Source organism: Glycine max, chromosome 8 (assembly GCF_000004515.6).
Source record: "Glycine max cultivar Williams 82 chromosome 8, Glycine_max_v4.0, whole genome shotgun sequence".
Taxonomy (NCBI): Eukaryota; Viridiplantae; Streptophyta; class Magnoliopsida; order Fabales; family Fabaceae; genus Glycine; species Glycine max.
Window position 1 is genome coordinate 43,588,011 of NC_038244.2, and position 14,579 is coordinate 43,602,589.

Below are 14,579 nucleotides of genomic sequence, written 5' to 3' on the forward strand. Positions count from 1 at the left end.
ACAGTCTTTTACTACAAGTTACTGACTAGTGTAAAATAACAGTGGAAAAATATAATAGATGAAAATTAAAATAAAATAAAAAATAAAGTACTTCAATGCCAAAGGCTTCTCGCAAATCGCAATGCAGGGGGGAGTTATCGTACCGTCTTACTCTTATATGTGTGCAAAATGTTAGAGTTGGTAGTTGAATAAATGAAAATTAAAACAAATGACTTTGTTTTGCAATTAATAAGTTAAATTGTGTTGTAAAATTATTTTAACTATCGACATTCTTTAAAAAAAACTACTAAAATTTAATTTAAAGATAAAATAATTAATTTTAAGAAATAAGTTGGGAAAATAAATAAAACAAGGTAGTTTGAAAATGTCAAATACTTTTAGAATAATTGTGGAAGTAGTGCAAAATGCACTTCTGAGTGAAAGCCTTACTCCATTTGAAGAGAATGTTAAGGTGTCCAATTGAATAATGAGAAAGAGTGAAAGCCTCTCTTTTCAAATAGTGAACTCTGACATATAATACCCACTCCAAGTTCATGCATATACAGAGGATTGATTACTCAATTACACTGGCCATTTAAGGAAACAGAAATCACCAAAAAAAGAAGAAAAAACCTAAATGTTCTTTGGGAAGGAAATAGACCGAAGATTTAGCATACAGCATACACCAAAAAAAAAAAAAAAAAACTATGATTTCTGCAGGATAACGCATACAACATTTTTATGCTAAAGTAGACGAGGAAAACGAAAAAATGGACATTCAAACTACCCATTGAATCAGTCTGCGGAATTCTGGCGTGAAGACACATGGTGAGAACCAGCTGCAAAACCTGGCATCCTACTCCCATATCCAGGTGGGGCGGCACTATGTTCAAAAGCGCCATTTCTACCAACTATAGCAGATTAAGACCCCAAAGGATCCATCCTTGCATGGTTTAATTCGTCCGGGCGAGGTGCATATCGCTGCATGGCTGGTGTATTCATCACATAAGGAGACTCAGATGCCAAACCACAGGCTGGATAACTTGGCCCCATGTGATGATGGCTACCAGATAGATAGTTGCTTGTCACAGAATTAGGATTCTGAATACCATAATGGCGAGTCTGTTGCCTAGTGTCTAATTCCTTAAGATAGTTCTCATCCTCCTTGGCATAGGGTCTATATTTGAAGCTATGGGCAGTGTCTCTCGGAAGGCTGCTACGGTGTTCGCCTACATCTGTAATCCCAGAATCATAAAGGGGATTGGCAAAACTGGGCCAGTTTTGGGTCCTGCTATAGGCTGCTCTAATCTCCCCCATACGTGAGGAAGAGGTGGGCTCCATATGCCTATAACTTTTATCACCAAGGTCATAATCTGGAGGTGGCATTTCAGGTCAGGGCTGAAAGCGTTCAACTGAGGATCTCCCATCAATTGGATTGGGTGGTGATGTCACACCTAATCTTCCATCGTTTTCCTCAGTTCGTTTCCTCTTCCATGAGGTCTTATCAGCCTTTCTCACCCTATATTCCAGTCTCTCTTGACTCTCTCGATCAACATTTCCATGTGGTGAGCATCCTGTCTGGCCCTCATCCTTAGGTGCATCAGTTGAATTCAAGATATTGTGACCTGGCATGATATCAAAACCATAACTATCATCCATAGTATGACTGGCCGGTGATTTTTCTTTATCAAAGCTTTTGATTCTTGACAGCTCCCGCTGGCTGATAAAGTGACCATGCTCCTGAGCTATGACCTTGTGCTTATCAGTCCAATCAGGACGACTCCAAAGGTAGAGTGGGGGTGGCTTTACATTCCACTGCTCTATCTGCCTGTCGTTTGCATCAACTGATCCCAGTAGATAAAATGACTGAAGACAAAAAAGGACAGGAACATGGAAATAAATAAAGACAACAATCAGAACAATAAAGGAGCATGTATCAATCAAAATATAAATTACCACAAGATGTTATTAATATTTATTAACCTTTCCCAATAGAAAACTCTTATCGTCCCAGACAAGATCATAAGGCGACCGTTTTTCATCTAGCCTATATAATAAGGAAACAAACATCAAAGGCAGAACAAGAAAATGAACTGTCTCCTCCAACCAAGGAAGCAACACCTCCAAGGTAGTCTTGGCAGGTTGGTGTGAAGGAAAGGCTTATTTAACTCTCTTATTCTTGAAAACAATAACAAGAAAAAGGACATTACCTCTCCGTTTCTGGTGGTACTGTGAGAATCAGGAGCTTCGGTCTAAACGTGAGAGGTTTATCTATAAACTTGTTAGCCAAAGCTGCCTTAAGTCCAAAGGGGGGGGGGGGTTTGAGGCCCATGATCTGATCCAGAAGCAGAAGAGAAAAATAATGAAAGAAATATGTGAATTGGCCATGTGGATATGCATACGTGGCTCAACCATTAAAAAAAGTGATTCTTACCAACTGTGACCCTGCAGGCAACTCCTTTGTAATTATGGTGAGACAGACAAGAAAGAAATTCATGACAACAAAACAAAATGTCAGTCATATCAAATGTCATGAGCATAATCACTCTCTAAATGGCCTTCCAAATTTTCAATAACCAAACTCTAGGGCGGCTACATTGGGAACAAGTGCAATATTTTATTCAACTACTAATGCATTTCAGAACTTTGACAACTTCTAGTGCTGTTACAATAAAGTTTAAGTGATGAGTGGCTTTTGAATGTGCTTTTATAAATATTTAAAACCTCTGAAAATCCATACACCAGATAGCTTATTCATAAAAGCCATTTTAAACTTGTTGAGAATCAAATAGGATCAATTTAAGATTATGTCTTTATTATCATGTCAGAATTATAGGAACAATATCTCCTATAATTAATTGTATTAATTGTAATTAATCTCTATATAAAGGAGCATCTATTGTGTACTCTAACACACGGTTTCGGTCTATTAACCCTCTATATTTTCTCTCATTTTACGTGGAATCAGAGTCAGGTTGAGAGAATAACAAAAACCATCCCCCACCAGGGACATACTGTCCTCCCCTGTCCCCGGTTAAACTTTCTAGTCATCGTATTTATTCCAGCAACCTTTTTCCACATTCCAGTGGACCCTTCTTATAGCTGCCCCTTTTCTCCTTGCCCCCAGTTTCTGCGACCTTTTTTCTCTACTTTCCGACTTTTCTTTTTCGGCCGCCGCCGCCACTTCTCCGACCACCACTCCAGCCGCTGACCCCACCATCAACATAGCCATCCACTGATCTACACGATGGTGGTCACGGTGTCATGAACAGTCCACTGATCTCCCTTTGCCAGCTAAACAGCACCCTCGCATCACCGTTCTCTAGCGTGTATCGATGCCTTTGCTGGCACGCTTCCACCTCCAGCAATGTCCCTTCCTCGTGCACCTAACCCTGCAGTTTGGGGTCATTTTGACCTCGTTTGACATGGACTCTCTTTTGTTACCCGTTCATTTTTCCAGCTTCTTTTCCTGCACTCTCATTTTAGTCTGGTTTGTCACCGCCTCCTACTTGCCATTCATTTTCCGACAAAGAATTTATGTCGCCTACCCTTCCGCGGTCTCTTTTCAGTGTGTTTTCTGGCAACCGCCTTTAGCTCGCCGCTCATTTTCCAGCGAAAAGCTTTCTAGTTGCCTCTATCGCTGTACCTTTCCAGCGTGTTTCTAGGTGACTTTTGAGCTTCGCTGGTTGCGCATTTCTACCATTATTTCCTCTTTCTCAAGTTAGAATAATTTTGGGTCTCCTCTGTTCGTTTGAAGCTTCTCAATCTTGGTTTTAAGAAGATTGGAACTTGCTCTGAATTTTCTTAGGCTGATGGATATTCCAGTTCTCTCTTCCTAGCAATATTCCCCAATTTCACCAAGATCCTTGAGTTGTCTTCAAAATATTGGTTTGAAGCTTCCAAATGATGGTTTTAAGAAAGTCAGAGCTTGCTTTTCTTAGGCTGATGAATATTCCAGCTCTCTCTTTCTAGCAATATTCCCCGACTTAACCAACATCTCTGAGTTGTTATTCAAACTATTGTCTTTTTTAGTGGAGCTCAATTTTTATGTTTTTTCTTAGGAATAATTTTTCTTGTAACAAGTTGATTGCTTAGTAAGTTTCATCTTAAGGGGGAGTGTTGAGAATCAAAATAGGATCAATTTCAGATTATGTCTTTATTATCATATCAAAATTATAGGAACAATATCTCCTATAATTAATTGTATTAATTGTAATTAATCTATATAAAGGAGTGTCCATTATGTACTCTCACACAACTTCAGTCTATTATCCCTCTATATTCTCTCATTTTACAAAACTAATGTTCAATTGTTATAACTTTGAGCATTATGACAATATCCTCACTTTAACCTATTGGGGTCTGATAATATATTTCCATAAACTCTTTCAATCATGTGAAAATTTTATAGAAGTCATTGTGAAGCCAACTAAATAGTTATAGGTGAAAACATAAGTTCATCCCTAAGGGTCAAAATCATTCTTGGGTTCTTAATTGAGCTTTAGCTTTTGCTTCAAGTGAACAGTAACATGTCTAAAGCTGGTATTTTTACCCAATGTTGTCAAAATCAAGATTTTACATAGGATCAAGAGTGAGGACAAAGATTGTAAATCATAGAAGGTAACATGGATTATAAGATCCTACAAAAAATTTAAAATTATACTTGGACATATACAAATGCATAAAAAATAGCATACATATTGAAAATAACCTCTAATCAAGGTTATCAAATCAAGATTCAAATTGCGAATCACCAAGATAATTTTTGAATCCTGAATCATAATTTGTATTAAATAATAAAATTCAAAGCCAATGAAAAATAACTTAATAATATATCTTACTACATAATACATAATCAAATTTAAAACCATCAAAATTATCACTAATCTGATTTCCAGTATTCTGTGACATCGGCGTCACCTAGAAATCTATAACACATATCCAAGGTCTGTCCTAACTACTAGATCTATAATACTCTCCAATGAAAAAGGAGGATAATAAGGCTAGCTTTTGTATCTTTCCATCACAGCAACACATGAAGACGTAAAAAGACACAATAAAGAATATATATATATATATATATATATAAAAAGAGAGAGAGTATGACCCCTGTAAGAACACTATCTTATGAGAGAACATGAAAACAACTAATAACAATCATTAGGATTAAAAATAATAGACAATTGTGATTAAAATATTTAAAATTTCAAATTAAAATCTAATATATCATCAAATCTCTAAAAGATTAACCAAACAACAAACAAATCTATAAAGATCTCAATTATCACTTCCTAAAATATCTCAATTAACCAAGGGATCTAGCTCAATTGGTTGAGCAGGGTGTGTAAGTGTTGAAAAACCCCTGATACCATATTCAATTCCTACGGATAAAAAAAAATCTCTCAATTACATCACCATCACCACCATGAATGTCGTTGTCACCACCATGACCATCATTGCAGCCACCACCACTATCATCACCACCATTGTCGTCAACGGCCACCACCTTCGCCACCATGACCACCATTGCAACCACCACGATGATTGTCGTCACCACAACCATCGTCGTCAACCGCCGCCACCACCATTGTCTATTTTAGGACGTGATTTATTTGGTGAATCTTTTAGAGATTTAATGGTTATATCGATCTAATGGTTGTCATTAATTGTTCTCTTCTTTTTTTTTTTGCACAGCCAACAAAATTAAGTTTTCTTAAGAAAGAGTGAAGAAGGCACAAGAAGTGGTCTTCCCACAGAATATCACAAGACAGTGAATACCCCTGCATAGGGATCAATTACATGGCTGTAGCAAAATAATGCAAAGATAACAACATCCTCACCCCGGAACCAACTTACATTCTCATGTTCTCACATAAGAGAGTGTTCTCACAGGAGTTGAATTCTCTCTCTCTCTCTCTCTACATATATATATATATAATGTCAGAGAGTACAGGAATCTGACAATAACTAAAATAATATCAGAAAAAAGTTAAGTAAGAATAAATACCCCTTCCAGCTTCTCAACTTGTGTAAAATGGCAACCAAATGACATACCGATTACCGTATAGAACAGGTGCAAGATATACTTTCAGCTTGTCCTACAGAAGATTGACTTAAATATAGCTGTGACAACTGAACTGAATCATTTATACAACTCTAAACAGTGCACTATTGTGTATTATAAATGAAGAATCAACCCTCCATACATTACAATCATTAAATAAGTACTAGCAGCACAACACAGGCAAAAACGAAATAACCTTGGCAAGCATTTGCGATGATACGACTTGGGGCACCGCCTACAAACAGCAAAGTGAAAATCATGTTTCTTCTTGTCTTCCATTTCTTTACATTCACAGCAATAGTGAGTAGGACAAGTAAAAGGTCCCCCCTCAGCAATTTTTCTCTCAAGTTCCTTCAGATCATCCTCAACTACCCCATGAAGTAACTTTGCAACACAATGTGGATGATAAAAGAAACCACAGATTGCAGAAGCACATTTGAAAACCTAGAGGAGAAAAACCAAATGACTTTTAGTACCATACAGAACAAAGAAGCTCTACGAAAACCCTCCTGTTTCTAAAAAATGTTTTTTAGTAGTGGCATCTCATAGCACATTCAGTGTATAAGGGTATTTATGTCTTCAGTACTCTCTGTAGTCTGTACTACACTTTACTGCAGCCTATTTACAACATATGGATTACAAGAACTTACGCCCACATTAGGTATGATTTTCCAATGTGTGTGTGCGTATCAGATAAACAACCAAGGATTGGGTGGAACTTCATACAGCTAGGAAAAAAATGTCAATGAAATAATCAACAAGATCAGCCAATTGTGTTTCATACAGTTATACCTCAGCACCAGAAAATTTATCAGAACAGCCTAGTGTGCCACATGCAAAGCACTGATGTTGATTATATTCACAATTTTTACAGTAAAAGTTCTGGATCTCCTGCAACATTTTGTCACAAGCAATCAAATTTCTATCCAAGTAAACAATGAAAAGGTAAATAGAAAAAGAAAAGCCAAATAAATATAAAGAGAAAATAAAATAAACATACATCAACTTCCTTCCGGCTAAAACCAAGAGAGGCACAAGTAGATTCTTCACCATCCTCCTCATTAGCATGAAATGACCTCATGCACTTTCCATCACAACTGCATTTATCATTTAATGACTAGAAAATTAACAAAAGAAAATACTGAGGCAAGTAAAACATATAGAATACTCTTTAGGAATTATGTAAAATAACTTGAATACAAAGCACAAAGAAATCAAACAAAATTAAAATAACCCACAAAAAAAATATACCACAAAAGTTGACCACCATTGTCACAAATCGCACAAACAGAATCAAACAACTCATCCTCTCCATCTGAATCTTCATCAATCATACCATTGTCAATATCATCAATTATAAATCCAGGTCGTGCTAAATCTTTAACTTCCTGAAATTAATGAATTACATTTAAAGAAAATATAATGCAAACAATACATATGAGGGATATGACATGAATAAAAGCAAGTAACAAAAGAAAATATATCAGAGCAAAATTATCTTCAAGGATGGGAAACTATATAAGTAACAAACCTCATCAGAAAGTTTTTTAATCTTCAGCATATCCTTATCTTCCAGAACCATGAGCAGAAGCTGTTAAAATCAAATACTTGTCATTGAAGTGAGGCACGCATGTTGATAAGAAAACAAATTAAATATTTTTTTTAAAAGAATAAGTTAAATGCTTAATCAAAAGCAGTGTTATCAATTGCAGATTGCAGAAAATGGCAGAAAGCCAATAATCTACTATATCATATAACAAATAGCATCGCGGGCATATAGCAGAAGTCACATAACAGTTGAAATATATGATATATGATATACATATATATATATATATATATATATCAAATATGAATGAAAAAATAAGTTGTATGCAAATAAAAATAAAATACATAAAAATTAGCATAATATTAACTCAAAAGTTACCTTTCAAAAACACAATATTAACTCAAAAGTTCAATTGGCTGGAGGCTCGCTAGAGATGACAAGGGGATGCAGGACCCATGCCGGAACCACAACATCGATAGCGGACGGAATCACAATCACAGATCTGAGAAATTCTGCTATAAAATAGCACTATAGTGGCTAGTGGCTACTTAACAACACTGATAAAAAGAAATCAAAAGGGCAAGTCAAAGGATAACTAAATCCTTATCCTTATAACAAAACCAAGAAAAGAGTAAATCTAACATAACTAAAAGGAAAGCAAGTTTTAAGGGCAGAAAGTAGATCCACCATCAATAGTTAAACACAATTTATGAAGGAGCACACATTAAGTATATCAAAAAGGATACTAAATTACTAACGAGAAGGAAAGCAAGGAAAGATTTATAAACAAAGATGAAGAAACTAGCTCATCTAGCTCAATGATGCATGCAATACACTTCATGAACTTCATATTCTTGACCTAGAAATCCTACAAATTCATCAATTATATCAAATAACCAAAAAAATTCAAATAATTCCCATTCAATTTAAATGAATACAAGAATCAATCCAGTATAAGCTATGTAATGCAGTTATAGGTAAGAGAATCTTATCTAATATGATTACAATTATAATATAATAATGGATATGACAAATTCCTAAAAATTTATGATAGAGATAGAGCAAAGCATGTCAATAAAATACTATTTCAAAGTAGACTTGTGTAGGAAAAATTAATGTATAATTTATAGTCATCCCTACAGTCACAAACTCACAATTCTAAATTAACAAAACATGACCATTGAAACAATAAGCATAAATGCTGCCTCATCAATTCAATCCTGCCTAGGTTAGCTTTGCTATTCTTAGCCGGTCCTAAGCCCGGATAAAAGGAGAGGGTTGTGTTAGGCTTTCGACGACCAACGTAAAACTTTGTCGAATCTCTATGACATGGATCAATTACGTAATAATGTGAATGCTAGGTCGTTGCCCGGAAGCAACGCGCTGTATGGCTCGAGTACAGTGTCAAAAGAGCAAGGGCCGCTGCATCGCCGCCCGGATGTAGTGAAAAGTAAGCAAGGGTTCCCACATTTTCGTGAACGGGTGTGGGTAAAGAAGCTAGTTCATGACAGGAGGATTTGCTTTGGTACATGGAATATAGGCACACTTACTGGAAAATCTATGAAAATAGTGGATGTTATGGTGAGGAGGAAGATCAATTTTATGTGCTTACAAGAAACTAAGTGGACAGGTGAAAAAGAGAAAGAATTAGACAACTCGGGATTTAAGCTGTGGTATACGGGCAAAATCAGATTAAGAAATGGGGTAGGGATTATTGTGGACAAGGAGTGGAAGAAGGATGTCGTGGATGTAAGAAGAGTAGGAGATCGTATCATAGCCTTAAAATTGGTAGTGGGACAGGACACCTTTAATGTTATTAGTGGGTACGCACCTCAGGTTGGGTTAGAAGAACACTTTAAGGTAAAATTTTGGGAGTATCTAGAAGGGGTACTTCAGGATATACCCTAAGGAGAGAAAGTTTTTCTAGGAGGGGATCTCAATGGACATGTAGGTAGCGTGGCTAGAGGTTTTGAGGGGGTGCATGGGGGTTTTGGCCTAGGGGAGATGAATGGGGAGGGTAAATCCATCTTGGAGTTTTCGGAGGCTTTGGATCTTTCTATAGCCAATACATGGTTTAAGAAAAGAGCGGAACATCTTATCACTTACAAAAGTGGAGGGACATGTTCTCAGATAGATTTCTTCCTTATCAGGAAGTCTGATAGGAAGTATTGCTTGAACTGTAAAGTTATCCCGGGAGAGAGCTTGACTACCCAACATAGAGTTTTGGTCATGGATGTAAGAATTAGAGATAGGGCAAAGAGAAGAAGTCCTATGGTAGCACCAAGGATCAAATGGTGGCACTTGAAGGGTGAGAAACAAGGAATCTTCCAACAAAAGATATGGGAGGGATGGTGTGGACAATCACAAAAAAGTGCAAATGATATGTGGAACAAGATGTCCCAAGAGATTATTAAAGTGGCTAAAGAGACGTTGGGTGAATCTAGAGGTTTTGGACCTAGGGGTAAAGAATCGTGGTGGTGGAAAGAAAGTGTTCAGAGCAAAGTTAGAGTAAAAAAGGAGTGTTTCAATGAGTGGTCTAGGTGTAGAAATTCTGAAACTTGGGATAAGTATAAGATAGCTAGAAATGAAACCAAAAAGGCGGTGAGTGAGGCAAGAGCCCAAGCTTTTGACGGACTATACCAAGCTCTAGGAACCAGGGACGGAGAAAGATCTATATATAGGCTTGCTAAGGGTAGAGAGAGGAAGACTAGAGATTTGGATCAAGTAAAGTGTGTTAAGGATGAAGAAGGCAAAGTCTTAGTGCATGAAAAAGATATCAAGGAAAGGTGGAAGGCGTATTTTCACAACTTATTTAATGATGGATATGGATATGACTCTAGCAGTCTAGACACAAGAGAAGAGGACCGGAACTATAAGTACTATCGTCGAATTCAGAAACAGGAAGTAAAGGAAGCGTTGAAAAGAATGAGTAACGGTAAGGCGGTGGGGCCAGACAACATACCTATTGAAGTGTGGAAAACTCTTGGGGATAGAGGTCTTGAGTGGCTCACCAAACTCTTTAATGAAATTATGAGGTCAAAACGCATGCCGGAGGAATGGAGGAGAAGCACGTTAGTGCCAATCTATAAGAACAAGGGGGATATACAAAATTGTGCAAATTATAGGGGAATCAAGCTCATGAGTCATACCATAAAATTATGGGAAAGAGTGATCGAACGGAGATTAAGAAAGGAGACTCAAGTTACTGAGAATCAATTTGGTTTCATGCCGGGAAGGTTGACCATGGAAGCGATCTATTTATTACGGCGGGTGATGGAGCAATATCGCATGGACCAACAAGACTTGCACTTGATTTTTATTGACTTGGAGAAAGCGTATGATAGAGTGCCTAGAGAGATTTTGTGGAAAGCTCTAGAGAAGTAAGGGGTTAGGGTTGCATATATTCGAGCTATCCAAGATATGTATGATAGGGTATCGACTAGTGTTAGGACACAGGGTGGAGAGTCAGACGATTTTCCCATCACAATTGGTTTACATCAAGGGTCAACCCTTAGCCCCTACCTTTTTACCTTAATTCTGGATGTCCTCACGGAACAAATCCAAGAGATAGCGCCGAGATGCATGCTTTTTGCAGATGACATAGTCCTCCTTGGAGAGTCGAGGGAGGAGTTGAATGAGAGGTTGGAAACTTGGAGACGAGCTCTAGAAACACATGGTTTCGCCTAAGCAGAAGCAAATCGGAGTATATGGAATGTAAGTTCAACAAAAGAAGGAGGGTTTCTAACTCAGAGGTGAAAATAGGAGACCATATTATCCCTCAAGTCACACGGTTTAAATATCTTGGGTCTGTAATACAGGATGATGGAGAAATTGAAGGGGATGTGAATCATCGCATTCAAGCAGGATGGATGAAATGGAGAAAAGCATCGGGGGATTTATGTGATGCAAAGGTACCGATCAAGCTAAAGGGAAAGTTTTATCGGACTGCGGTAAGACCGGCGATTTTGTACGGAACAGAATGTTGGACGGTCAAGAGCCAACATGAGAATAAAGTAGGTGTAGCGGAGATGAGGATGTTGCGGTGGATGTGTGGTAAGACTCGACAGGATAAAATTAGAAACGAAGCTATTAGAGAGAGGGTTGGAGTAGCGCCTATTGTAGAGAAGATGGTGGAAAATAGACTTAGGTGGTTTGGGCATGTAGAGAGAAGACCGGTAGACTCTGTAGTGAAGAGAGTAGATCAGATGGAGAGAAGGCAAACAATTCGAGACAGAGGAAGACCCAAAAAGACTATAAGAGAGGTTATCAAAAAGGATCTCGAACTTAATGATTTGGATAGAAGTATGATACTTGATAGAACATTATGGCGGAAGTTGATCCATGTAGCCGACCCCACCTAGTGGGATAAGGCGTTGTTGTTGTTGTTGTTGCTGCCTCATCAATTCAGATTCAACAAAGATGTAATACAAATCAGAGTCAAAGAAGTTTCTCAAAATCTTTTGTTTTGACATCAAAAGAAAATGCATATGCCTACATAACTTCATAAAAGAAGTTCCTTGTTTAGGACATCTATATTTCCTGTTTGCATTCAGTCTTTCTAAATGGCTATTAATCCTATAATTGCACATGCGAGAGAGAAACATGAAAATACCCACTAACAAGAATGAAAAAGAAAAAAAAAGAAATACCCTCACAAAGAAATTAAGCATCTTGTCAGAACAGTGTAGGTGCAAGCAGAGAGGAGGTGAAAGTGCAACCTAAAAATTTAACTATGGCTCTGAGATATTGGGCAAAGAGAAGCGCGTAATTTGCTGCTGACGGGATGCAGAGAGAGAATTGTGCTATTTACTTAGTTTTTATTCATTTATTCTCTCCCAAGAACACACCAAAGTTGAAAATCAAAGCAGTTAACAAGCCTATTTACATTTCTGAATTCCACCTATTAACAACCTTATCCTTCACAGAGTCCCATGATAGATGCCACCGCCACAACATTGAAAATCCACTTCAAAAATGTAATCCTACTTTAACTCTGAAGTCTTAATCCTAAATGTTTTACCGGAACTTGTCAAAGGATACAATTTAGTATAATAAGACAACATGTTCTGTTAAACTAAAAATAAGGGGCAAAAAATAGCTACAGATGATTTTCAAACACATCTAATTAAATCCTCTTGGTCTTGCATCAGCTATCAGAAAAATGTTTAATGTATATTAGAGTATACAAGGATGTTTCCGAAGGAAAAAATATATCAAATGCTAATTTCCCAGTTCACCTCCACAACATAGTTGTTAAAGACTTAAAGTCTAAAAAGTAAACAAACCTTGGACTTTTCTAAGGCAGTGTCTCTTTTGGCAGCTTCACCCATTAAAGCCATATGATTTAATAAATCTTTTTGCAAAGGCATAACCTCATAAGATCTGCAATTAATTAATTTGAAAAATGTCACAATATGTACTTCCAAACCAATTATGAGAAACAGAACTCCAGAACTTTGAAAATTACCTAAACTCCTTATTCTTACTCAATTTATCCCACACAGACTTCGCAGATGAGTCAGGATTCTTCTTCACATAACTAAGGAAGTGAGTGGTGATCAAAGTAGTCCTTATTATGGTATCCTCATAGCTCTTACGAGGCTTCTCAAGTATAATCCATCTTCCATCCTTTGATAGCACTGATATCTCAGGCCTAACATAGGAAAAATCAAACCTCCACGCAACGACTTGCCCGAAAAATTTCTGTAGTCCATTATCCACAAAACCGTGCAAGAACAATTGCATTTTCTTGCCAACTGGACTCTCAGACTCACTCCACTGAATTGGCAACACGGAAAAACACACAGGCTCGTCATCTTTGTCATCTACAAAATAGTAATTCGACACAGATAGTGCCTGAGCCTCTCCCTCATCATCTGAAGATGCCATGTCCCTTCTTCTTCTCCCCCTCAAATCCTAACTTCGCAACAACTAAGCACCAAAAAAAAAAAAACATATGTTACTTATCAAAAAATATTTTAAAAAAAATACATCAATGAGCAACACCAAGATTTTAAAAACAGTCCGCGACTGCAACTGTGGCCGCACCAGACACATTTTGTCCGCAATATCAAAGAACGCGACGAAACCGTGACCGCAACAGTAATTTAAAACCTTGATAACACTCGCAGCAACTTTATCCAACGAGTAACTAAAAATGCTAAATGTGAAGTTCTGAATATTTAAATGCACATAATCCACAGGTGATAATCAAGAGAGACAACAGAAAACGTCGAGGAAAATCGAATTTAACGATTCCCGTGAGAGTATTCGATTGAAAATGCGAGAAACTAGCCGCGAAATGAAGAACCTTGACATGGTGCGTACCTTTCGAAAGTGAAAAAAAAAAATTGATGAACGATGGAAAGAAACGGCATGCGTACCTTTTTCACGATGGTGAACGCAGTGGTGCGAGCGAGGGTTCGGGTTTTTATTGGGAGTGGAAGAGAAGAGGAGGGAAGAGACGGGTGCGTACGGTAAAATTCATTGCTTACACTCTTTCCCGAACAAGATTGGAAGATGAAAGCGGAGTAAGATCGTCTACAATTGTGGGGAAAAAAACTACATCAATCTGGTTCGTTGATTTTATTTATTAATAAGATAAATTTATTTTTTAAAATTAGTTTTATATTTAATACAAAGAATTCACGCATTGTTATAAGATACCCTTCTGCAAAATTTCATTAGGCCCATGAACATCAAATTTTATTATTAAAGGTAATCAGGATTTCCAACAAAGGTTAATCAATAAAATTAGTGATAAAAATATAAATAAATATATTTTTAAATTAAGCTTAATTATGTAAAATCTCTTAAATTTGATTTTTTTAATTCTTCAAATAAAAAATTGATTCTCTCACAATTTTGAAATGTTATATTTTCAGTGACTTAACTTTATTTTGAAAGGTTAATTTTTTTTTTAATCTCTCATTCATTGAGTGACTTACTGTATGAGAAATTACACTTAATATGATGATGTGTCACGTG

The 14,579-nt window shown here is 37.0% G+C and overlaps 1 protein-coding gene across 3 annotated transcripts; it reads right to left on the bottom strand.

The window, feature by feature from the left end:
- Positions 1 to 1,703: 1,703 nt before the first annotated feature.
- On the bottom strand, positions 1,704 to 14,156 carry LOC100811715 (protein ENHANCED DOWNY MILDEW 2). 3 transcript variants are annotated; one of them, XM_026129780.2, is made up of 11 exons: positions 13,976 to 14,156; positions 13,060 to 13,523; positions 12,878 to 12,974; positions 7,575 to 7,634; positions 7,295 to 7,431; positions 7,044 to 7,140; positions 6,836 to 6,934; positions 6,240 to 6,487; positions 2,414 to 2,424; positions 2,190 to 2,314; positions 1,704 to 1,845 (listed from the first exon to the last, which is right to left on the bottom strand). In XM_026129780.2, the coding sequence occupies exons 2-10, from the start codon at positions 13,479 to 13,481 to the stop codon at positions 2,277 to 2,279; spliced, it is 1,209 nt and encodes a 402-aa protein (XP_025985565.1). In that variant the 5' UTR covers positions 13,482 to 13,523; positions 13,976 to 14,156; the 3' UTR covers positions 1,704 to 1,845; positions 2,190 to 2,276. The 3 variants fall into 3 exon arrangements, with proteins under 3 accessions (XP_025985565.1, XP_040860677.1, XP_040860678.1); XM_041004743.1 differs by having other exon boundaries at positions 1,829 to 1,845; positions 2,414 to 6,487; XM_041004744.1 differs by lacking the exon at positions 1,704 to 1,845 and adding an exon at positions 2,002 to 2,026 and having other exon boundaries at positions 2,190 to 6,487.
- Between the last annotated feature and the right edge of the window lie 423 nt (positions 14,157 to 14,579).

Bases quoted from the DNA above. Each gene is read 5' to 3' on its own strand.
- LOC100811715 (XM_041004743.1), bottom strand. From the start codon at position 13,481: ATGGCATCTTCAGATGATGAGGGAGAGGCTCAGGCACTATCTGTGTCG. The intron at 7,635-12,877 runs GTTTGTTTACTT...TGATTTTAACAG, and splicing joins CTGCCTTAGAAAAGTCCAAG to CTTCTGCTCATGGTTCTGGA. The intron at 7,141-7,294 runs GTATATTTTTTT...TGATAAATGCAG, and splicing joins AATGGTGGTCAACTTTTGTG to TTGTGATGGAAAGTGCATGA.